Below are 23,882 nucleotides of genomic sequence, written 5' to 3'. Positions count from 1 at the left end.
AACCTGTAGCCGAGGGGCCGTGGCTTCAGACAACGGAACGGTGCCCCACCTTCCCCCTTAGCTGAGGATCTCTGGCTTCACTTCTGGGGCCTCAGTTTCCATGTATGCAAAATGGGTTGAGTAAAGCATGTAAAATGGGCGGGCGGCACTTGGCATGGTCCTATGTGGGCACCACCATGCTGTGGAGAGCATCACATGGGCTCTGTGACCTCAGGATACCACTACCGGCCTCTATCCCAGGGCCAACCCGTTCTTTTGGAGCACAAAGGAGACTGGTGCCCAGTGCCAGCTCGTATGTGGGACTACTTAAGGTCTTCTCAGAAGCTGGAACTAAGGGCAGGGGCCTGGGGGTCGACAGGGTCTGACTCCACACAGAGACGTGGTCTGGTGTGTCCTGCTCAGCCCAGCCTGCCCCGTGGTATGGCAAGAAAGAGGGACATACTTCCTCTTGATGTAGTTTCCCACTTTTGCTGTGGGACTGCCAAGCTTGTTCCACGGTGCCTGCTGCCTGTGAACTCCCCACTTACAGGACAATTTTTGGGGACAGCTCATGGAGTCCCAGGGGCCTGATGTCCCTGGGTCTGGCTGGCGTTTAGAGAGAGACTTGAGGAACATGTGAGGAGGGGGCTGTGACCAGAAGCGGCGGGCGGTGGAGAAGAGATGGAGAGCTACAGGGGACAAGGAGAGGGAAAGAGTAGGGAGGGAGAGCTGCGGGAACAGAAAAACGCAGGCGAGGGAGAGGGAGTGACGCGGGAGAGGCACGGGGCGGAGTTGACGGGAGCGAAGTAGGGGAGTCGGAGAGACGGAGAGAGCGAAACTCCGCGCGGCGGTGGAAGACAAACCGGAGCCCAGAAGCCGCAGGGAGAAAGGGCCGGGACGAGGAGAAAGAGGAAAGATAGCAAACAAACGTGAGCGAGACCTTCCAGGTGGCCAGGATCGAGCCAAGAGGCAGGGAACTTGCAACCGCTGGGAGCATCGGCCGGCGACCCGGACCGGGAGCCGGGGGGTGGGGCGGGGCGTGGCCCAGGGGCGTGGCCCGGGGCGAAAGGGTGTGGGCCCGGCGTCTGGGGCGGGGAACTGGGCTGGGGGCGTGGTCTCCGCGGAGCCGCCCCCGGGCTGTGCGGCGCGCCAGAGTCGGGCCGGGGCGCCGGGGCCCGCCCCCCGCCTCTCGCCGCCTCCGAGCTCCCGGCTCCCGGCCGCGCCGCGCCCCATGCACTCGCCGCGCCGCGCAGCCCGCGCTCGCCTGGATGGCTCGTCGCGCCGCGGGCGGCGCACCCCCTAGCGCCCGGGCCGCCGCGGCCGTCCCCTTGCCTCCGCGCCAGCACTCGCGGGGCCCCGGTCTGCCGCCGCTGCCTCTGCTGCTGCTGCTCGGGGCGGCGCGGGCCGGCGCTTTGGAGATCCAGCGCCGTTTCCCTTCGCCCACGCCCACCAACAACTTCGCCCTGGACGGCGCGGCGGGCACCGTGTACCTCGCGGCTGTGAACCGCCTGTATCAGCTGTCGAGTGCCAACCTGAGCCTGGAGGCCGAGGCGACCGTGGGCCCCGTGCCGGACAGCCCGCTGTGTCACGCCCCGCAGCTCCCGCAGGCCTCGTGCGAGCACCCGCGGCGCCTCACCGACAACTACAACAAAATCCTGCAGCTGGACCCTGGCCAGGGTCTGGTGGTCGCGTGCGGCTCCATCTACCAGGGTTTGTGCCAGCTGCGGCGCCGGGGCAACATCTCGGCCCTGGCCGTGCGCTTCCCGCCTGCCGCGCCGCCCGCCGAACCGGTCACCGTGTTCCCCAGCATGCTCAACGTGGCCGCCAACCACCCCAATGCATCCACCGTGGGGCTGGTGCTGCCGCCGGCCACGGGCACGGGGGGCAGCCGTCTGCTTGTAGGCGCCACGTACACCGGCTACGGCAGCGCCTTCTTCCCGCGCAACCGTAGCCTGGAAGACCACCGCTTCGAGAACACGCCCGAGATCGCCATCCGCTCCCTGGACGCGCGTGGAAACTTGGCCAAGCTCTTCACCTTCGACCTCAACCCGTCCGACGACAACATCCTGAAGATCAAGCAAGGTGCCAAAGAGCAGTACAAGCTGGGCTTCGTGAGCGCCTTCTTACACCCGGCGGCGCCTCCGCGCGGCGCGCAGCCCTACGCGTACCTGGCGCTCAACAGCGAGGCGCGTGCGGGCGACAAGGACAGCCAGGCGCGCAGCCTGCTGGCGCGCATCTGCCTGCCCCGCGGCGCGGGCGGCGACGCCAAGAAGCTCACCGAGTCCTACATCCAGCTGGGTTTGCAGTGCGCCGGCGGCGCGGGCCGCGGTGACCTCTACAGCCGCCTGGTGTCGGTCTTCCCCGTGCGCGAGCAGCTCTTCGCCGTCTTCGAGCGGCCCCAGGGCGCCCCAGGTGCCCGCAACGCCCCGGGCGCGCTCTGTGTCTTTCGTTTCGCCGACGTGCAGGCGGCCATCCGTGCTGCGCGCACCGCCTGCTTCGTGGAGCCGGCGCCCGACGTGGTGGCGGTCCTGGACAGCGTGGTGCAGGGCACCGGGCCGTCCTGCGAGAATAAACGTAACATACAGGTACGCCGGGGCCTGGGGAGCCTGTGCGGGGATCCATTGTGTACGCAGGGATGTAGATGTCCCGGAGGATTGGTTGCTGGCAGTGGTGCTGGCCCGGGAGTGTGCTGGGTCACAGGTGCACACACCTAAGGGGGAGGGGGGGCGTCTGCGTTGTCAAGGTACCCCTGTGTTCCCGGAAGACAGAGCACCTATAGCTCAGGTCTGCAGCTGGGTACCACAGGTGCGTGCTGAGTTGAGAGGGAGTGACACCTAGAGTGTGCTTAGGGAGACTGTGGGTGCCCTTAGGACGTACCACGGCACCCTGGCGGGTGTGTGAATGGGTGTGGCAGCAGAGTCCTGAAGATAAGGAGAGGGTGGGATGGAAGGGCTAAGTATGGGCCGGGGGCACCCACTGGAGGTCCCAAGAGCAGAGACCTGCAGGGATGTAGACTCCCCGTGGGAACATGTGTCTGTCGGGAGACACTGGTATTTGGGAAGTGATTGCTTCCCTGGAGAGGTCACCTGGTTGGCAAACAGGTGTGTGCTCAAGGCCAACTTCCACTGGACAAATAGAAGCTGTGCACCTATTAGGTGGCGTGGCAGACCTGGAGTGACCACCAACGTTGTGAACTTTTAACTTAGTGTGTCAAGTGTCCTGTCTTCAACAAATGTCTGTTCTCGGTTCCATTATACATACAGACGAAGAAGCAGGTCTAAGGATTTTTTAAGAGACTCACAGCTGAGAACTAGCCGAGGCGGGGCCTGAACTCAAGCTATCTCCCCCCACCCTGCCCCCCAGTCTGTGTCCATGGGGGCATCCAGGCAGCCCAGCTGGAGAGATGCGGCCAGCAGAGATGGAAAGGAGTCTTTGGCAGGGAATCTTGGTTGGAACAGAGAACTACAGAGCTGAGGATGAGGTGGGGCCTGGGGGTGGGCAGCGGCAAGAGGGCCAGGTTAGGGGTCACCATGTGGGTGACTTGGGTGCAGCCAGTCCCCTGGAAGGATTTCACAGCAGAACTCACTTCCTGTTTGCTCCAGAAGGTAGGCTTGTGGGTCCTCATTTGCCACCCCAAAAACGCCACTGCAAAGGGCTAAGCCGAGCCTTCTGTTCTCGCTGAGGCTCCCTCTCTTATCCCTTCCTGTGGTCCCCAGTGGTAGCAAGACTCTCTCCCGTGGGCGTCCCTAACACTGGGGCTTTGAGCAAGCCTAGATTCCTTCTCTTGGCGGACTCCAACAGCCGCCCACCACCCTGCCGGTCGAACCCTCACCAGAAAGGTCATTGAGAGTGAGAGGCCAATGGACTGTCTGAAGCTTCTAGCCCTGCCGCCCGCCCGGCAGGGTCAGGGCCCCCTGTGCAGTGCTGGGGTGAGGGTAGCCACTATACTTCTCTACAGAGCTGCAGCCTTTCCATGGCTGCGCCCGGTTGGATCTGGAGGCTGGGACGGTAGGAAGGGGGAAGCTCTGTGGGCAGGGGAGGCAGCCCTCTGTGGGCCCCTAGCTGATGAAGGGTTCTGTGGGATTCCTCAGGCTGCCTCTCCCCTCCCCCTCCAGTAAGATCTGTCCTGATTCCCACGGTCCCTGGTGCCCCCTGGGCCGCCACAGTGACTCACCAGGCTGAAGGCAGCTAGATTGCCCTCCTCCCAAGGGGGCAGGGCCTTTACAAAGAAAATAGCCCTAGGGCAGTGTAGTTTAGGCCTGCTCCTCACCTCAAGGCCACATAGCATATCCCTGCTGGGGCCCTTCTACATTAGTCTGCTGCATTCTCTCTACCCAGTGCCTGACTGTGGACACAGGCTAGGGCCCCTAGAAGGGCCCCCAGATAGTCCCCACCCCCTACCCTGGGGCTGGACCTGTAGCAGGACACATTGCCTGCTGTCCTTGTCAAGCCATTGCCAGCTCCCCTGCTTAAAGTCTGTCACTGCCTGGCTGTGTGACCTTGACCTGGCAAAAGACTCTTTCTAAGCCTTAGTTTTCTTCACCCTAAAGTTAAGATAATGCACACAGTCTTGGGACCATGCAAAGAGTTGTCCTACAGAGGCATTAGGACCATGCACACAGTCTTCTCCCAGAGACATTAGGACCATGCACACAGTCTTCTCCCAGAGGCATTGGGACCATGCACACAGTCTTCTCCCAGAGGCATTGGGACCATGCACACAGTCTTTCTACAGAGGCATTAGGACCATGCACACAGTCTTCTCCCAGAGAGGCATTAGGACCATGCACACAGTCTTCCTGCAGAGGCATTAGGACCGTGCACACAGTCTTCCTACAGAGACATTAGGACCATGCACACAGTCTTTCTACAGAGGCATTAGGACCATGCACACAGTCTTTCTTCAGAGGCATTAGGACCATGCACACAGTCTTTCTGCAGAGGCATTAGGACCATGCACATAGTCTTTCTACAGAGGCATTAGGACCATGCACACAGTCTTTCTGCAGAGGCATTAGGACCATGCACACAGTCTTCTCCCAGAGGCATTAGGACCAAATGAGCAAGTTAACCACAAAGTCAAGTGCATGGTGCCTAGTGCACAGCAGTCATTGGTGGGTTGTGCTGTTCTCACCCCTGGGGATGCAGTTAGCGCTTAGCTGGGCTCTGGGCTGTCCTGGAAAATAGTGTCCTCATCAGGCCTGCTCTGGAGCTGTAAGACCCCACCACCTTTACCTGCAGCCCCAGGTGGGTCCCCTGAACATTTATCACACCCCCAGTGTTATGAGACCTGCTTTCTGGGGCCCCCCATGTTACTTCCCTGGTTTCTGGCCTCCTGGACAATACAGGGACCTAAGGATGGACTGGGTCTCATGTAGCCCAGGCCAGGTTTAGGCTTACTGAGTGATGGGATTACAGGCATGTGCCACCCCACTCAGCTTATGTGGCTTTGAGTAGTAAACCTAGGGTCTCGGTGCATGCCAGGCAGGTGCTGTACCAATTGAACTATATCCTCGTCCCAAATGGGATCATCTTAAACACACCTAGGGATGCTGTGGGGATTTGATGAGATACACACACTGCCCATCACCATACACGGGAGTGGGCAGTTGTGTGATCTAGAAAGCCCACGATGGCCAGCAGGGAGGGACCCAGAAGGAACAGCAGTCAAGATGCTCTGGGTGAGACATTCTTGGACACCTGCCCTGTGCTGGGCCTGTACTCTGCGCTGCGGCCACAGGACAACGGCTAGGACTGTGCCTCGGGTGTGGCCGGCTGGGCCCCTCAAAGCCTGCCCTGCCCAGCCCCAGGTGGAAGGAAGAAGGCAGGTAGGTAGGTAGGTAGGTAGGGTTCCCTTCCTCACACCACAGTGTGTTTGAAGGGAAAGCATGTTGGGCAGTTGTGTGCTATCGGCGGTGAAACTGAGGCAGAGATAGCAAGGTGGGGCTGGCTGGCTGTGACTCCTTTCTCTGAACCTTTCGCCTCTACGTGACCATGACGCGTGTGTACTACAGTGGCAGGACAGCAAGCAGATGCCAGGTCTGCTTTTTCAGAGTGTCTTTTTATAGTAATGACAGGGAAAAAAAAATCCCCAGGCGGCTTTAAAGCAGGCGTGCGGTGGGTGGCACACGGCTCAGGAAGGTATTTTCTACACCAATTTCAGGGCCGAGATGGCAGGTGGTGGCGTAGGGAGAGCGAGAGCTTCCAAGACAGGCTTTAGGTTTGGGAGGGGAGTTGAAGTCAGTACCCCTGGTCAGGGAGGCAAGCAGAGACCCTGGTGGGATTTAGGGGAGGGCCTGGCTAGGAAGACCTCCTCTGGAAAGACAGGTGGGCTTGGACCACAGTCCTCCCATCCTGAGAGTGTCTGGCTACCCCGGGGACAAAGCTGACAGAGTTTCAGTTCTGCAGCCCAGGGCCAGTCAGTCACCTTCTCTGTGCTCCGTGCTTTCTCGTTCTAAAGGCAAGTCTGTGCCTCTTTTCAAAGATGTGGATCAAAAACTCTCGTGTGTATGCTGCACCCAGGAAACAGCAGGTGCAGGTGGCGGGGGGGGGGGTGGGGTGGGGGTGGGGGGAGGTGGGTGATACATCTGAGCACAGCATGCGGGTGTGTGGAGCAGACCGCAGGTGCTCAGAGGAGGGTGGGCTGGATCCTCGCAGCTGATGAGCTCACACCAGGCTCTGAGGGAGCCGGGAGGAGGCAGAGAAGTGTAGTGAGTGTAAGCAGGCCCGTTCCCAGTGGAGCTCAGTGGGGCGGACAGACTGAAGGAGTCCGGCCAGTGCCTGCTGTGCATCAACTCAGGAGGTTGGGACAACTGAGGAAGCTGAGGGCCTCTCCTGTGTTTGTTTGTTTGTTTTTAGGGGGCGTTGGGCAGACCAAGAACCTGATACCTGGTGCTAGGGACGTGCTTGTCACTGCCTAGTTCTCACTGGCAGCGTCCTCAGACAGTGAGGTTCACAGAGGGGGAAACTGGGTCCCAGAGTGGGCAAGCGACCTGGCTAGGGTCATACGGCTACTCTGCAGTTCCAGATCACCAGACGGCTGCCTGGCTTTGGACTCCCTGTGACCAGCATGACTGGTCAGCTGAGAGCTCTGAGTTCTCTCCTGGGTTCCCCCATAGCTGGAATGAGGTCATTTGGGCAATTCCCTGGGAGATGCTGGGCACCACAGCTCCTGGCAGATAGATAGGTGGGGTGAAGCCACTGCGCATGTGCAGAAGGGTTGCCTGCAAAGCCTCCTGAGCACAGAGGGACCTGAGAGCATCTGGCCACACTCATCTCTGATGTTGCATAACTGTATCCCAGCACTTGAGAGGCCGAAACAGGAGGATTGTGAGGTGGAGGCCAGCCTGAACTGCATAGTGAGGCCTAAAAACAGAACCAAAACAAAAAGTGGAGGACTGTCTCTTCTCTGGAAGGGGTGAGGGCCCCAGCCCCTGGGAGCATGTAAATGTGTTTTTCTGGACAGTAGGGATGCAGACCAGACAGGTTCCTTTTGTTCTTGCCAGTGGGGTCCTGAGTCACTTGTGTTGGAGACAAACTGGAGAGACTACCCAGGGAGGGGGTGCTCTGGCCCAGGACACAGCCACTGCAGAGGCCTTCTCTTCTTAGCGGGCTGGGTAGCTTTGTTCATGAAGTTTGGAGAGCTCGTGTGTGACTCAAGTTCTGGCGGTTGCTGTGGGGTCTGAGCTGGACCACAAATTGACAGAGACCCTCATTCAGCCACCTAAAATGCAAGCGTCCATTTGTAATTGGTGAGGTTTCTTGAGAGGGTGTTCTGTGCCAGGTGTTTGCAAAGCGCCTTGCGACCCAACTCCACCTCCCCAAATCCAGTAAAAAGGCTGTATCTACATCTGCATTGATTCATGAGCTTGTAGAAGCTGCAGGTCAGCGTCCTGGGTCTTCCTTTGTCCCTCTCCACCTTAAGACAGGGTCTCTCACTGATCCTGGAGCATCTTTGGCGGGACTGGCTGGCTGTTGAGCTCCCAAGAATCCTCTTGCCTCAGCCTCCCAGAGCTGGGATTACAGACAAAAGCAGTCCTACCCGGCTTTTCATGTAGGTGCTGGGGATTTGAACGAAGTCTTAGGCTTCTACATCAAGCACTTTAAAAATGAGCCCATTTTAAAGGTGGGGAAATGGAGCCTAAGAATGGCCTAAGGTAGCAGTGAGTGCTTCCAGGAGGCCTGTGGAATTGCCCTAGGTTAGAGTCAGAACCCTCCAGCCACCCCCAGGTGTGGGGCTCCAGCCACCCCCAGGTGTGGGGCTCCTGCCCCTCTGTTGGCCTGTGTCTGGGTTAGACACAGGCCAACCCTGTGGATGGCCCAAAGGGAGAAGGTAGACCCTGCTCCGGTATCCCCGAATCCCAGAACACTCAGGACTGTGCTGCTCTGTGCTGAGCCCCATCTGAGCATAGGAGGACTTCCTGGAGGAAGTGGCTCTGGACAGCACTTGGGGGATGGCTCGGCAGGGAAGGAAGGCAGAGACAAGGTGGGGTTAGGCAGTAGAGCTGAAGCTGAGAACACAGGGTCTTGTCTGTGGATCAAGGTTTTAGACACCATCCTGCTGGCCCTGGGTAGCCTGTGTGGCCTTAGAAGATGAGGACTCATGGCCCATTGGCTCTGGAAAAGTCCTGGCTGCCACTGGGTGCTGGCGAAATTCCCCCGTGATGGCTGCACCAGGTGATTCCCGAAGGCCTTTCCAGCTCTGACAATGGTGTGAGCATTGCCATGGAAACCAGCTGTCCCTGAGTGGGGACATCCCCAGGAGCATTTCTGAGTGCCAGAACGGGATCCCGGCTACCCCAGAACACAGCTTCCTCTTGTCAGGCCCGTGTTGGGCCACCCAGGTGGACATCCAGTGGTCCAGGTGAAGTGGCTGCCTCGGGTGCTGACCCATGAAGCCGCCAAGCTCTCCGGCATCCGGGCTGTGGCCCTCCCAATGTACCGTCTTCAGCCCCAAACACCATAAATCACATGCTAGGGAAGAAGGAAGCCTGAGGCTCTGGTCCAAGGCCTGCACAGCCCCAGAGGGCCGATCACCACAGCACTTCAGGCCCCATCAGTAAATAACGGAGCTGCTGCACTCAGTAGCCTTGAGTGGAGGCCTGGGGCTGGAGCCGAGCTGGGCGCTGGCCAGCTGCCTGAATGGGCTATCTCAGCTTCTCTTTGCCCGCTCTGCCGTGATGCGGTGGGCCCCAGTTTCTCCAGCTGGCACCCAAGGGCTTCCCAGCTCCAAGGGACTGTGATGGTGGCAGCATTAGGGACCCCAGACGGCAGAACCAGCAGACCTGCCTGAGTAGCGCGGGGGTGTGTCAGTGCCCCCGGGACGGGCACGGGACTACAGGAGGCCAGAGAGGAAGGCGGCTGTGCTACAGAGGAGGTGTGAGACTCCATCTGGTCCCCAGCCCAACGGGGACCAGCAGTGGCCAGCCCAGGAGACGCAGCCGGTCCCTGGCAGTGAGGAAGCTGCCGAGAGTCATCTAGTTAGAGGAGGCCTGCCTGCTGGAGCTAGCTGGGGGGCAGGGCCTCAGGCTGCGGAGAAACAGTGCTCCGCCTGCCCGCGCCACACGGTCCCTTGGGGACAGTAGTGGGGGGTGCTGGGGACAGGGCCCGGCCAGAGAATGAGAAACAGTCTGGAGAAGGAGCTGGGTGTCTGGCCAGCTGTGTCCAAGTAGCCAAACAACCTCCATCCGAGTCAGCCCCTCAGGTTCCGGACAGCAGCCGATCAGCTCACCACGCGTCTGCTGTGGAGGGTGCTAACCCAGGAGCTCATGCAGACACCTGACTGCTGTGGGTGCCCAGCGGTCACCTGGCAGGGCTCACTCATCCTTGGGGACACTCACTCTGCGGATGTCCCCAGAGCCACCTGTGAGTGCTCAGGCTTCCCGGCGCCTCCAGCAGTCCTGTGTGGCAGGTGGTGCTTCTATCCCAGTCTCACAGATGAGGAAGCCAGTAAATGGCTGTGTGTCTCAAGGTATCTGCTGTCCGCCTTTGTGCTGGGCATCTCTAGCAGGAGCATGTATGTTTCCTGGATGTATATTGGTGGCCCTGGGAGGCTTCTCAGCAGCAGCAGTTTCCTCTGAGAGAACCTTCCAGAGCTGAGTCTGTCATCCCGTCCCCCAGCCAGAGCTGGTACAATCTTTTTGTGCCACAGTTTGCCCTCAGGTGAGGCATTGCCTATATGGAGACAGCGTGTTCCAAAGGGCAGCACGTGCCGAAGTTGGCAGCTGGGGGCTTAGGGCTGGATTTCTTGGAGGTGAAGTGCAAGCTCCAGAATATTCCTTTTATTCCTGAGATAACTAGTAAGGCCAGGAACAGAGTGCCCCAACTGCTGGGCTCTGTAGGAAGCTCCTGCCTGCTGTGGTTGCCCTTGTCCTTGGACCCCCAGGAGAACCCTGCCCCGATCTGCTTGGATCTCAGATCGGTCACAGGTCAGGGTCACTTTGAGCGGGCCCTTGAAGGCTTATGTTTATTCTGACTGCACTGGAGACGCACTGGAGGCTGTTGAGCTGCGGGGGGGATCATAGCATACTTTGCAGTTGGGCACGTGTGTGTGTGTGTGTGTGTGTGTGTGTGTGTGTGTGTTTAGTTTTTCAAAACAGGGTTTCTCTGTGTAGCTCTGGCTGTCCTGGAACTCACTCGGTAGACCAGGCTGACCTCGAACTCACAGAGATCCACCTGCTCTGCCTTCTAAGTGCTGGGATTAAAGGCGTGTGCCACCACCGCCCAGCTACTTTTCAACTTAATAGGAAAGTTACAAAGGCAGGAAGGGCAGCCCCTGTGTCCCTCCCTCAGTCCTCTTTGCTGACATCCCGCACCGCCTTGGTCCAACTGCCAGAGGGGCCGTAGTATTGGGGTGCCACCCTTAGCTGGCTGCAGAAACTCCCTGTGGGATGGGGTGTGGCTCTCACGGAGGCCCCTCCCCCATCTGACAGGCTCCACCCCAGCACAGCAGAGAAGAAGAAAGCCTCCTATTGGTTGCCATGGAGGTGGGGGGATGAGTGGAGGATTCTGGGCAGCCCAGTAGCTGTTGTCACCCCACAATCAGCTAGGTGACACCTGTGAGCCATTGTGAGCCTTCCATTCTGGGCCTCAGACAGGGAGGTGTCCCCAGGCCAGAGCCAGCTGCACCATAGGCACCTGAGATGGAACCTACTGCCTTTACGGTGCCCACGGTTGTCATGTCTCATCCTCCTCTGAGTGCCTACTGCAGAGGTATGGAGGTCTGGCAGGGTCTGTGGGCAGGATATGGCAGGCATACACTAAAGCCCCCCTGCAGCTGGCTTCCTGGGGGAGAGGAGCTGTATTCAGCTGCAATTACTGTGGGAGTGAGATCAATAGGGCAGCCCTTTAATGGAGAGTGGGCAGCGCTGAGCTTGGCCCCAGGAGGCAGCCAGCTCTGTAGGGAGGGGCTGTGTGCTCTCCAGGAAGAGCTGCAATCAGCGGCCATTACCTACCCCATTTCAGAGAGGGACAAACTGAGGATCTTACAGGAAACAGAGCTAGCTGCTAGGCTTTGTCTTGGCCCGAACACCTGCCTGCCCTGTGCCACACACACACAATGGGCCTACAGTGAACTGTCTTCTTCCATGCTTCTCTAGCACCCCATGGCTGCAGAGCCTTCCATCCCTCTGCTTGAAAAGGAAGCCGCTGAACATAATCTTTTACATCTCAGTCAAAATTAATTTCCCTCCTTTAGTAAGTATTCACCCAAGAGTACGACAAAGGAATCCATCAAACATATGACACCCAAATAAACAGAAGTGCTGGCCAGTACAGTAGTGTCACAGAGAAGTGTGTGTGCACACGTGTGTGCGCTCACCTGCACACACGCATGTGATGGGTACGTGCCTCACAGATTTCTCAAAGCAGGCGAGGCTTGCTGGCCAGTGAACTGCAGGGTCCACATGTCTCCACCTCCTGAGCTCTGGGAGAACAAGCCTTCGCCACCAAACTCTCTTCTGTTTGTTTGTTTGTTTGTTTGTTTGTTTGTTTGTTTCCGAGACAGGGTTTCTCTGTGTCACAGCCCTGGCTGGCTGTCCAGGAACTTGCTTTGTAGACCAGGCTGGCCTCGAACTCACAGAGATCCACCTGCCTCTGCCTCCCAAGTGCTGGGATTAAAGGCGTGCGCCACCACCGCCCGGCCAAACTCTTTTTTTAAATTATGGGTTCTGGGGATGAACACGGGCCTTGTGCTTGCCGAGCAAGGTGTCCAACCCAGCCATCTTCCCATCCCTGAACTTTTTTTGGAGTCTCAAGTTGAAGGTTGACTAAAACGGTGCAGCCTGGGTTACCTGGAGAGCAAACATGGGTGGAGATGGGGCCTGAGGTGCCAGGGGAAGTCTGGGCAGACACTGGCTGCTGAGGGCAGGACCGGTGGAGAGGGATGGGGCGGGGGGGGGGGGGGGGGGGGGGGGAGGGGAGTGGACGTGTCTCAAGAACTGTAGAGAAACCGTGTGGTTGGCCTGAAGTGTGGGCAGTGGGCAGAACGGAGGCCAGGGGCCTGAGCAGCCGGCAGGATGAAATCCCATGGCCTCTGCACACCCTGGGGACAGTAGGGTGTCACAGGGTGTGACGGTGTCACAGGGATGGTGGTGTGCTGTGCCACATAGATCTAGGAATAGGTTGGGGTTGTGGGGGCCGCCTCAGTGAATGGGGCACTAAGGGAGAAATCCCAGTCCCTGGGGTCCACTCCTCAATCACCAAGTTCAGCAAGGCCATGCTCAGTACCTCTGTGCGTCTCCCAGCCCTGCTCCTGGCCCAGGCAGGCAGCTTCCCTCACCACACAGATCCTTCCAGACCCTGATGCTCACTTCGCTGTAGCTTGATTTTTTTTTTTTTTTTTTTAAGATTTTATTTTTAGGATAAGAGAAAAAAAAAAAAAAGGTTGGGGGAAAGGCTTTTTCGAAAATTCCTTCGGCACAGAATTAATGGCTTGTGAACGTCAGGGCGGGCTGCGGGAGTCAGTTCCCAGCCTTTCCACTGCCTCCCCTCTCACTGTGGCCCACAAATCACCCCTAGCCCAGAGTCCACTCTGCCTCTCCCAGGACCCCCACTCCAGCTGGGCAGCCCAGCGGGGCTCAGCAGAGAACCCCAGAGCCGCCACCCCCCCCCCCTGGGATATCCCGGAGCTCGTATCCCACAGCAGGGGTTTACAGTTTTAATTTAAAAAACAACTTATTTAATGACGCAAGTTAAGTAATCTGTATTCACTGGAGAAAGTTATGTAAGCTGTGGGAGACATGGCCTCAGAGGGATGGACCGGCCATGGCATTGTGTTGTAGGACAGCGGGGGAGGAGCCCAGCCTGGGGACAGCTCAGCACCCATGTCCAAGGTTATCTCAGCTCACGTACATCTAGGGCAAAGGCGAGTGGGTTGGGCCCGAAGCAGAGGTCAGAAGGAGCCAGTTAGAGTGTAGACTGATTTTGTTTGCCCTTACCTCTGGTCAGCCAAGGTCCAAGAGTATTTAATGGAAAATCCCAGAAATAAACAATTCATAATCTTGACATCGCTTGCCGTTCTGAGTACCACGATGGAGTCTTGCGCTCTCTACGCCTACCTTGCATCTGACTCTGAGCTATGTCCAGCGTTTCCACCCTGCCTAAGCTACCCACCTGGTAGTTGCTCGGGAGTCATGGTTACTGATCTCCCGTCCCCCAACGCCAGAGCTCTGTTGGAATGACCCTTACTTTTTCTTAAAGTACAAATACATGATGGTGGCTATTGGACGCACCACAGAAAAGCCATGAAGTGCCCACTCTAGGAGAAAGAGTGGAAATTCTTGACGTAAAGCTGCCGAGGTCTGCGGTGCAGTAGGAGTGTGAGCCAGAGCCCACGCCACCACACTGCATTGCCGTAGTCAGCCATTGTTCCGTTATCGAGGCTCCTACTGATAAACTCGTGTGAGACACATGTGGGACTGAGCTGTGCATATTAGTTAGGCTTGGTCCTTTTGTTTTCTGACATTCCCAGAGGACTTGGGACATATTCCCATGGGAACACTGCTGTGCACAACCTGGCAGACAGTAATGGGAAGGGAGAGAAGACAGCCCTGAGGCAGGACTGGCTGGCTTGGGAGGTCCAGACTCGGTTAGATGGCTGGAATGGAGACCTGAGGGCACTGAAGGCTGGGGTCGGGGAAGCCCTCTGCAAGCTCGGGCCACCATTGCTCTTGTCCCGACCCCTAAGGGAAGTATGTACACGTGCCCATTTTATAACTGAGTAAACCAAGGCTCAGAGAAGCCAAGTGACATGTCACCCATAGCCATCCTCCGGGACACCTTTTGTCCATGAGATTTAGCCCAGGGCCCCTCAGCCCCACCCCTTATCTGAGTTTGAGGCTCCACCTCCCCCACCCCACCCCACACACATATAGAAAGAGTCCCAAGAAACTAGGAGGTGGGGACAAATGCCAGAACTTTGAGAGAACACAGTGGAGATGACAGGGATGCCTCTTGGGTGTCAGTAGGTGAACTGAGGCAAGGGGGGACCTTGGGTGGCTTTCTTTGGGCTCTTCTGGCCTGTGCTAGGGCTGCCCAGGAGGAGTGATGTGGCCAGGTGTGTGGCTGTCACCCAGTTCCAATCACCCGTGTCTTTTATTCTGAATTGGGATTTCGCTGTATTGCTCAGGGTGATCTGAAATTCTCAGGGTCGGATGACTCTCCTGCCTCAGCTTCTTCCCAGTGTCTGAAACCACAACTGTGTACCCCTGTACTGTAGCACTAGTCTCCTAAAAGCCAAACTCGCCATCCTGTCTTGCCTTCCTGCCTCGCTCACACCCCGTCCAGTTCCCACACACCTTAAGCACAGTCATCCCCTAGGAGCAGCTGTGTTACCCGAGGTCAGCAGACCCGGGTGGGGTCTGGGGATCTGTTAAACTTGGCCTCAGTTTATAGGGGGTGCCCGGTGTTCAAGCGGAGGCTGAGAGCCGAGATCCGGCTGTGTGGGTAAGCAGGGAGCCAGAGAAGGTTCCAGAGCTGAGGTCTAACCTGCCTGGTCTCCGCAGCTGCAGCTGGAGCAGCTGGATTGTGGTGCGGCCCACCTGCAGCACCCGCTGTCCATCCTGCAGCCACTGAGTGCATCGCCCGTGTTCCGTGCCCCGGGGCTCACAGCTGTGGCTGTGGCCAGTGCCAATAACTACACCGCCGTGTTCCTCGGCACTGCCACAGGGAGGCTCATCAAGGTAAGCGTGTCCGATGGGAGCCCCCCAGGGGTGGGCCACAGAAGGGCCGGTGTCACGGTCCTCTTCGGCTGGTCCCTCCATGGCTCCACAGTGGCCTGTCATGGAGGGGAAGACCTGGCCTGAGAGCTGTCGGCAATCCTGTGTCAGCATCTCTCCTGGCCTGGGGCCTGTTGCCCAGCAGTGGCTTCTTGACCTTTGCAACACTCATGCTCCCTCTGGGCCTCAGTTTCCCTGCTGGCTGCAGTCACTGTGGGACTTCAGTGAGGGAGGCCACAGCCCTGCTGGCCACCACCTCAGGGTTCCAGTTTCTGGATTAACCATGCTGGTGACCACCCTGCAAGTTCCAGAGCTGAGGAAGGGCAAGGAGTTGCTTCGCTTACCCCAGGGCAGGGTGGGCACAGGGGACCACCCCTGCCCGCTGCCTCTCCACCTCCCTCTGTGGGGAGAGTCAGCCTCCGCACCAGGCTCAGTCTAATTGACTCACAGCCCATAATCTAATTCCCTTTGGCAGCTGCCTGGGTGGGATGGGGGTGGGGCTTGAGCCCTACAAGCCTGGCATGGAACCACCAGTTGTGGGCAGTGAAGACCCAGGGCCCCAACACATGTCACTCCGCTCCTGTCCCCTGCTGGGTGAAGGAGGTGGCCATCAGGGCTCAGTGCTGTGGTCCAGATGAGTGGCCCCTGCTTTTGACGGCTGTTCCAGGCTGTGTGACCTGAGGGCATAGTTTGTCTCGTCTGGATTCAGACTCTATCCATTGAGGAGCAATGAGGCAGATCAGGACTGTGGTCAGAGCCCTCTCCACCTTCTGCCCACAAAGCTGCCGTCATTAGGCACCTGCTGCTTCCCCAGGGCCTCAAAGGGTACATCGCAGGCGCCATGTCATTTCGCTCTGCACCAAGCTAAGGATATAGTCGTAAGTCCTATCACACAGAAGGGGGCCACTGAGGTCCTTCAAGAGAGGTGACTACCCCCAGAATGACCACATAGCTAAATATGGGTCATTGCTTTTCACTTTTAATTTTATCTGTGCCGTACTTGGTGTGGAACTAGGACCTCAGTGATGGAGATAAACTCAGGGAGGCCCTGCCCGCCCCACAGCGCAGCCTGGAAAGGTCACACACCAGTCTGCACAGGGTGGTGTCTCTCCTGCTGACCCTTTCTCTGTTTGGAACTTCTATCTTAATCACCAGCCCCAGGGCTCAGTGAACATTGAGAAAGTAGATATGAATTAGTGTCTGTGTGTGTGTGTGGGGGGGGGTTGTGTGTGGTGTGAGAGAGATGCCCTGATAGCATCCCAAGAGGCCTCCGGGCAGCTGGGACATCTCAAAGGTCAAGCCTAAGCCTGGGGTGGGGGTGTGGGGAGGGCACAGTGTGACCTGGTACAGCCCAGAATGAAAAGGATGTGGTGGGGTGTATGTGTAACCGTGGAAGCACAGTGAGAAAGAGGTGGAGATGTGGCTGTGTGGATTATCAAGGCACTGAGGGCCGCAGCCAGCTTCTTCCTGCAGGGAGCCTCTGCAGGTTTGAGAAACCCAGAGGAAGGTGAGTGAGTGGGAGGCCGCAGAGGTCCAGACCACCAGCCCTTAGATGAACAGCATAGAGCCCTGAGCACCCAGCACGCTGGGCATGAGAGGGAGGAACACAGATGGCCGGGCTTTGCCAGTCCTCAGAGGGGCCTGGGACCTTGCCCAGGACTCTGCTTGTCTATTCACTGTCATCCCCTCAGCCCTGTAGGACAGGTGGCCCTCCTCCATGACTCTTATTCACTGGGTAAACTGAGGCTGGGGGGGGGGGCAGCGCATATGGATTGTACGTGAGTGCAGCTTACTTCAGAACCCGGATTCAAGCAGCCTCCCAGAGAATGTTTTGGAAACGGCAGCCTACGCATATCCCTGGGGGAAGTGCTGGAGTCAAGCAGAGTTCCTGGTGGGGGCGCTACGGGGTGCGTGAGAATGAGAGTGTGGTGCACAAGTCCCTTCCGCCTAAATGCCTGGCTTTCCCTTCAACCCTGGGGTAGCCTGACCCTGTGGGTGGCGGTCCTGGCATGAGCAGGTAATGGCCTCTCCTCCCACAGATCAGCCTGAACGAGAGCATGCAGGTGGTAAGCCGGCGGGTGCTGACGGTGGCCTATGGGGAGCCTGTGCACCACATCATGCAGTTTGACCCTGTGGATCCTGGTTTCCTGTACTTGATGACATCCCACCAGGTGAGGCGAGCTGCAGCCCGACGGCTTTGGTGCAGGGCCTTTGCGCACGCTGACCCTCCTGCCGGGGCCACCGCCTTCCCCACCTCCACCTCTGCTCACTCCTGTCTGGGGCCCCATGCTTCAAGGAGGCCATGTCTCCCCAACATGCCCTCACCTAACACCTCCCGCCTTAGCCACCCTAGCCTCACCGGGGGTGGGGGGCGGGGGGGGGGCTACCTTGCTCAGCTGGGACCCGTCTGCCTTCAGGTGGCCCGAGTGAAGGTTGCAGCATGTGAGGTGCATTCCACCTGCGGGGACTGTGTGGGCGCAGCCGACGCCTACTGTGGCTGGTGCACTCTGGAGACCCGGTGAGGACCCTGCCGTGATGGCAGGGAGGGATGGGGGCGGTGGCCCTGACCGAGGACCTGACCCCACGGTGCCTGCAGGTGCACCCTCCAACAGGACTGCGCCAACTCCAGCCAGCCGCATTTCTGGACCAGTGCCAGCGAGGGCCCAGGCCGCTGCCCCGCCATGACGGTGCTGCCCTCTGAGATCGATGTGCGCCGGGACTACACGGTGAGTGGAGCCGCCCCAGCACAAAGCGACAGCCAGGCTTTAGGAAGTTCAAGCTCACAGCAAGGGCCAGGCACCACCCCCGTGGCTGGGCCACCTCTTCAAGGCCCCGGTCATGGACTCTTGGCGGACCTAGTCACAGCTAGGACCACGCACCCTGGGTGACAGAGCAGCGCACAGGGCCGCTGCTGGTATTTCAATTGCGGTTTCTGAATATGCTGAGTGGGGACACCTAGATGGGGAGTCAGGTCCCTCTGTCCCCTTCCTGGGTTTGCTAGCAGCCATCACCTATCCCTGCTATGGCGGAGAAGCGGGTGGTGGCTAGGGCCAGCAAAGCCATGCCTGCAGCATGGTGGGTGGTCCAGCAGCCTGAGTCTCTCCCAGCTCTATCCTTACTGACGCCTCTGAGGATAGGGCCCTCCTAGGTCATCCCGGGGGTGGGAGTGGGGGTTGGGTGGGTCCAGCCAGTCTACTTCACCAGATCACCTTATCAGCCCTGACCTTATCCCTGGCAGCCTGGGGTAGACATATTCACTCATCCCCTGGTCCATTCACATAGTATTGAGTGCGTATTGGGTGCCATGCATGTTCAGACTCTGGAGACAGTCCTGGCCCAGGAGGAGCTGATGTGCTCTTAGAAGGAGAGAATAGGCAGGTAAAATGTAGAGATGGTGCTGTATGCAGAATAGAGTGGGGTGAGGTGCAAGGGTAGGCAGGATAACAATACAGAGCCAGCCTTGGGCTGGGAGAGGGGGTAGAGTGAGTATGAGGAAGAATAGCCTGATGGGAAACTACAGTCCAGAGGCCCTATGTAGGCAGAATATTCTGACCCACCAGCCAACTCCCAAATAACCACACAGAGACTTTTTAATTATAAATGCTTGGCCAGTAGCTTAGGCTTGTTACTAACTATGTCTTACAACTTAAGTTAGCCCATATTTCTTATCTACACTCTACCACATGGTAGTACCTTTTTTCAGCACAGCATGTTCATCTTGCTTCTCCCATATCTCCTGGTGACTCCGCCCTTCTTCTTCCCAGAGTTCTCTCAGTCTGTCTTCCCCACCCATAGCTCTTCCTGCCTAGCTATTGACCATTTAGCTCTTTATTAAACCAATAAGAGCAACACATCTTCACGGTGTACAAAAAAGATTGCTCTACAACAGCCCTGAGGTAGGAGTGAGGTCCACGTGTCTGGGGGTGAGGAGTGGGGTCATAGCAACCATGTGCTACAGAGCCCTTCTGGTTTTGAGACTGTAGGCCAGTCTGGCCTTGAACTTCTGACAATCCTCCTGCCTCAGATTCCCAAGGGCTGTGATTCCAGGCTATGTCTCAGCACCTGGTTTACAGAACCTTTGTTATCTCTGAGATGAGTAGCCTCAAAAGGGAAAGCTGAAGCCCAAGGGTTACTTCCCCTAGAGTGCCTCGGATTCCCTCACGGGAACCCTTTTCTGCAGGATCAGACATGCATGTTCTTGAGATGGGATCTGTTAGGGGCGTGGCCTGGGCCTCACCTGAGGGCATCTCTCCCCCAGGGGATGATCTTGCAGATCTCAGGCAGCCTGCCTAGCCTCAGCGGTATGGAGATGGCTTGTGACTATGGGAATGATGTTCGGACAGTGGCCAGGGTACCCGGCCCTGCCTATGACCATCAGATTGCCTACTGCAACCTCCTGCCCAGGGCCCAGTTTCCATCTTTTCCTGCTGGCCAGGGTGAGTGCCAGGCTGTGATGCCAGCCCAAGGATGGGACCCTGACGTCCCAGCTTTGGCTATGGATGAAGACCTTTTGTATCCCTGATCTCTTTCCAGATCACGTGACCGTTGAGATGTCTGTAAGGGTCAAAGGACGCAACATTGTCTCGGCCAATTTCACCATCTACGACTGCAGCCGAATTGGACAAGTGTACCCCCATACAGCGTGAGTGGGCAGTGGGAGGAGGCCCCCGCTTGGAGAACAGCTGCAGACTCTGGGACACACACAGACAGGGCCCCGCATCCTTCCCTTGCTTAGAGCAGCCTCTGACCGGCCAGGCCCCTGCAAGCTGACACTAGACTGGTAGAGGCAGAGGGAACTGAAGACTACCTGTGCCTTCCTTGCATGCCTCTCACAGTGGGGAGCTCATTACTTTACAAGATGGTCCATCCATCTCCTTCCCCCAAGACACTGGGATCAGACTTCTGGGGCCCAGCTGGGGGTGGGAGCAGGAATCTGACAGGTTCCCTTGTCTTCCAGCTGCACCAGCTGCCTGTCGACGCAGTGGCCTTGCTTCTGGTGTACCCAGCAGCACACCTGTGTCTCTAATCAGTCTCAGTGTGAGGGCTCGCCAGACCCCACGGTAAGCCTTGTCTCGGGTACACCCCCACCCCTCGGCTTTAGTACCTGCTTCTCTTGTTTGTAAGGTTTCCATGGTGAGAGCTTCTCTTGGTCCCGGCACAGTCTTTGGCACTAATGGTGGTGAGGGGGTCTCATCACAGCGTGTTTAACCGATACCCTGTGGCTGGACAAGGAGTCTCATCACAGCGTGTTTAACCGATCCCCTGTGGCTGGACAAGGGGTCTCATCACAGCATGTTTAACCGATCCCCTGTGGCTGGACAAGGGGTCTCATCACAGCGTGTTTAACCGATCCCCTGTGGCTGGACAAGCTGGTTGCCTTTTTTCACTCCCTCTTTGAATCTCACTGGGTTACTCCCAGTTCTTAGAAACCAACACTTCAGGGTTACAGTGTGGCCTCCTGGAAAGCCTGAGCCAGGCTGTAGCCCACACCTGCTGCTAAGGGTGGAACATTGTTATCACATGTTTTCAGCAGGCCTTTGTCCCTGTGGCTTTGAGAGGAGGCGTCTTGTTCAAAGCCATCTACCTGGAATGCAGAAGACTTGGGCCTTGAACCTAAATCCTTCTCTCCTTTCTTTGAAACCGAGAATTGGGTGCTAAGACCCTGCCTCAGTTCCTATGTTATTTCACTTCTTCCTGGAGGGCTCCTCCCTCTTTCAGGGATGACACACGAAATTCCCTAGACTTGGCAGGTGAATAGTGGTGTTCTGAGCTCAGCCATCTTCTCCTTGCATTAGGTCAGGGCTGTGCACCCTGGGGGGCTCATATGGCCCCTGGTGCTCGACCAGATTAAGTCACCAGACTGCTGGTCACGAGTCTCAGAGGCAGCCTAGCTTCAGGCACTGGGATTGGAGAATGCCATCAAGCCCTGTCTGCCACAAATGGGGGCCAGCCTTCAGTAGCATGCAGCAACCACGTCTGGCTCACAGAGTGCCCACAGAACAGGGGCCCTCACTGACAGGCCAGGAGTGACCCATGACCATACTGGAGGAAGCACTGGGTGTCAGGATATAGTCCACAGATCCAACATCCCCATGGCTCTGGGGTCGGGGGCATCTGGGTTGTGGCACTTCCTCGTCCACAACCCTAAGCTGCATACACAGCAGGGAGCTGGTGTCGGTTGGAGACCAGAAGTGTCCATTGTATCCGCCTTCTACATGCCAACCTGAAGGTCCAGGGACCTCCTTACAGTCCTTCAGCACTTACTGAGTGCTTGTTGTATACTTGAGTCTGTGCTAAGCACTGGGGAGAACCCAGTCAGATGTAGTTGTCTTTCCCATCTCAGGCCAAAAGCCTTAGCTCTCACTTGTGCTGTGTGATCCCAGGCAAGCTCCTGACCCTTTCTGTTCCTTTCTTCCTCTGTAAAGCGAGGCCCGCCACAGGGCTGGAATTACTTTAGGAGGGCAACAGCCCTGTAGTTGGCACATAGATGATTTTAGAAGCTGGTGGCTACTGTGTATGGGTGACCAGGAGAGACTTCTCTCAAGAGGACTTTTGTGTAGGGTCTTGACATCTGCATAGGAGCTCACCAGCTGGGAGGCGTGTCGGACACTGGCGGTCAGCCTGCTCTCTCCAGGTCTGCAGCTCTCCCTCAGGGCAGGAGTGGGCTGGCCCCGGAGGGGCTGTCGTAGAACATTACCGTAATCTGGCAGGAGAAGAGGCAGCTTCAGCAGGGCCTGTGCAAGGCTCTGAACCAGTACTCGACTTGGCATTTAATTAAGTGCCAGTTAGCTGTGGAGGCGCCAGGCCTCCTGGGCAGACGGCGGCCAGAGGGTCTGCATGTCCTCCCGGGACCCCTGGCTCCTGGAAGGGAGGCACTGCAGGTTGTGCATGCAGCCATGTGTGTGTGGTCCCCGCGGCTCCCACGGGGAGGCTGCCAGGGCTGGCTCCAGGGATGAGACGGAGGCAGCAAAGTGCCAGGTGTTCCAGGCTGGTGTTGCCTCTCCGAGGGCGGAGCTCCCAGGGCAGTGTGACGTCAAGCTTTGGAAGCAGAATGGGAAGTGGTAGCTGGATCGGAGCCTGGCATGTTCCAAACCACAGGGTGGCACAGTGCTGGAGCCAGTGACTGGGTGGATGGATGGGAATTGACAGCCATCGGGGGCTGTGGGCTGGGCCCCGGCGAGTGACTTGGGTCAGGGGGTCCATCACTGCCGGCTGGGTTGGGATGGATGCCAGGACTTTTTCTCTTGAGCTTGGAGACACTGTAGGAGTTCTGGAACTCCTGCAGCTCCATTTTTCCAATGGCACGTTTGGGATCCTGGCCACTTAGCTCCCCAGCAGTTCCAGCCAGGCAAGGAGAGGCTCAGTGCCAACCTACGTGAACTAGAATAGGTTCTGCGCACACCTACCTGATGGTAGTTTCTGACACCCCACCCCACCCCCGCTTCTGCCCACTCATCCCCACTCTAGGTGCGGCCAGCCACAGCTTCTCAAGCTTGCAGGTTGGGTCAGCAAACGAGAAGAGCCATCTGATGGCCTGGGTGGAAACAGGAAAGGGAGGTCCATGTCCTCTTAAAGGAAAAACCCAGACTGGCTTCTGGTCCTTGGACTTAATCAGCTAATGCCAGTGAACAGTGAGAAGGTTGTTCACCTAGAGCACCACTGGACCCAGGAGTGAACAGTGGCATCAGGGGCCCCCTAACCCTCCGGAGGATGCCACGCTCAGACAGGTTCTTCGTTCTTGGTGCCAGGTGCTCTCAGCAACTGAGGCCGGTTGGGGACCCCTTCCGCCCAGTCCAGGGAACTGGACAACGTCCTTGGAGGTTCCACAGGAGTTGTAGTGTTGAGACTGTCCAGTTACAGGACCCTGATCTGCTGCCTGGATGGTTCTCTTAGGCCAGGGTGGGCTTAAGGATCCAGGTCAGTCTCCCCGTCACGAGCCTGTTGAGGGCTGGGCCAGGCCAGGCCAGACTCAGAGGCAGATGGTGAGGCTGAGAGGCCACAGGTGGACGTGGGAGAGAGCGCGGACAGGGGCGTGGAGTTTTAGAAGGAGGTCAGGACTCAGCCCAGCCACACACCTACCTCAGAGTGTGGCTCTTCACATTTTGGTGGTCTAGATTACAGGCAGTTAAAGGGAACAGGTGACTCTTAGGTGGCCCCATGTGTTCACTGAAAGGCTTTCCTGAGTCCTGCCTGGAGTGAGCTGTTTTCCCTCACTGTGACGCAAGTTCTTTGTCTTTAAAACGGGTATCGGGTTCTCAGGCTGGAAGGGTCCTCATACATGTGAGGTCACTCCAGCACAGGATCCTGATACCGTTGTTCTTGCTTTCTTGCTAGTACCTTGGCAGCCTCTCAGGGTCTGGCTGGGCTGGGGTTCTCCCAAGGGGAATATCCCCTGTGCGATTAGGAACTAATAGTAATGTGAAGTAGCCCGTGGCTGCTCACCCGTGTGCAATCTCAGCGCCAAGGAGGCGGAAGCAGGAAAAGGCAACTTTGAGGCCAGCTTGGGGCACGTGGCAAGCACATGGCGGGGGGAGCTGGAGTTGCTGATGGGAGGGGTGGCACACGCCTGTGACCCTAGTCCTTGAAGCCAGCCTGTCTGAACAACATGGTGAGACCCTGTGTCCAGAGAGACAGAGTCGGGGGAGAGAAGGAGGAGAGAGAAAGAACAGAGGAAAAACAGTGCCCCAG

General features: G+C 57.7%; 1 protein-coding gene across 1 annotated transcript in view; it reads left to right on the top strand.

Moving 5' to 3' along the window:
* The first annotated feature begins 1,170 nt into the window (after positions 1-1,170).
* Positions 1,171-23,882, top strand: part of Plxnd1 (plexin D1) — a 40,398-nt gene continuing 17,686 nt past the window's right edge. The window contains exons 1-8 of the mRNA XM_076567652.1: positions 1,171-2,564; positions 14,982-15,158; positions 17,234-17,365; positions 17,612-17,712; positions 17,791-17,920; positions 19,453-19,630; positions 19,728-19,836; positions 20,152-20,254. Coding sequence (XP_076423767.1) covers positions 1,248-2,564; positions 14,982-15,158; positions 17,234-17,365; positions 17,612-17,712; positions 17,791-17,920; positions 19,453-19,630; positions 19,728-19,836; positions 20,152-20,254 — 2,247 coding nt within the window. The 5' untranslated portion in view covers positions 1,171-1,247. The remainder of the gene's footprint in view (positions 2,565-14,981; positions 15,159-17,233; positions 17,366-17,611; positions 17,713-17,790; positions 17,921-19,452; positions 19,631-19,727; positions 19,837-20,151; positions 20,255-23,882) is intronic.

Source organism: Peromyscus maniculatus, chromosome 3 (genome assembly GCF_049852395.1).
Source record: "Peromyscus maniculatus bairdii isolate BWxNUB_F1_BW_parent chromosome 3, HU_Pman_BW_mat_3.1, whole genome shotgun sequence".
NCBI lineage: Eukaryota > Metazoa > Chordata > Mammalia > Rodentia > Cricetidae > Peromyscus > Peromyscus maniculatus.
The sequence above is the reverse complement of the archived record's forward strand: the minus strand, read 5'-3'. Positions and strand labels throughout refer to the sequence as shown.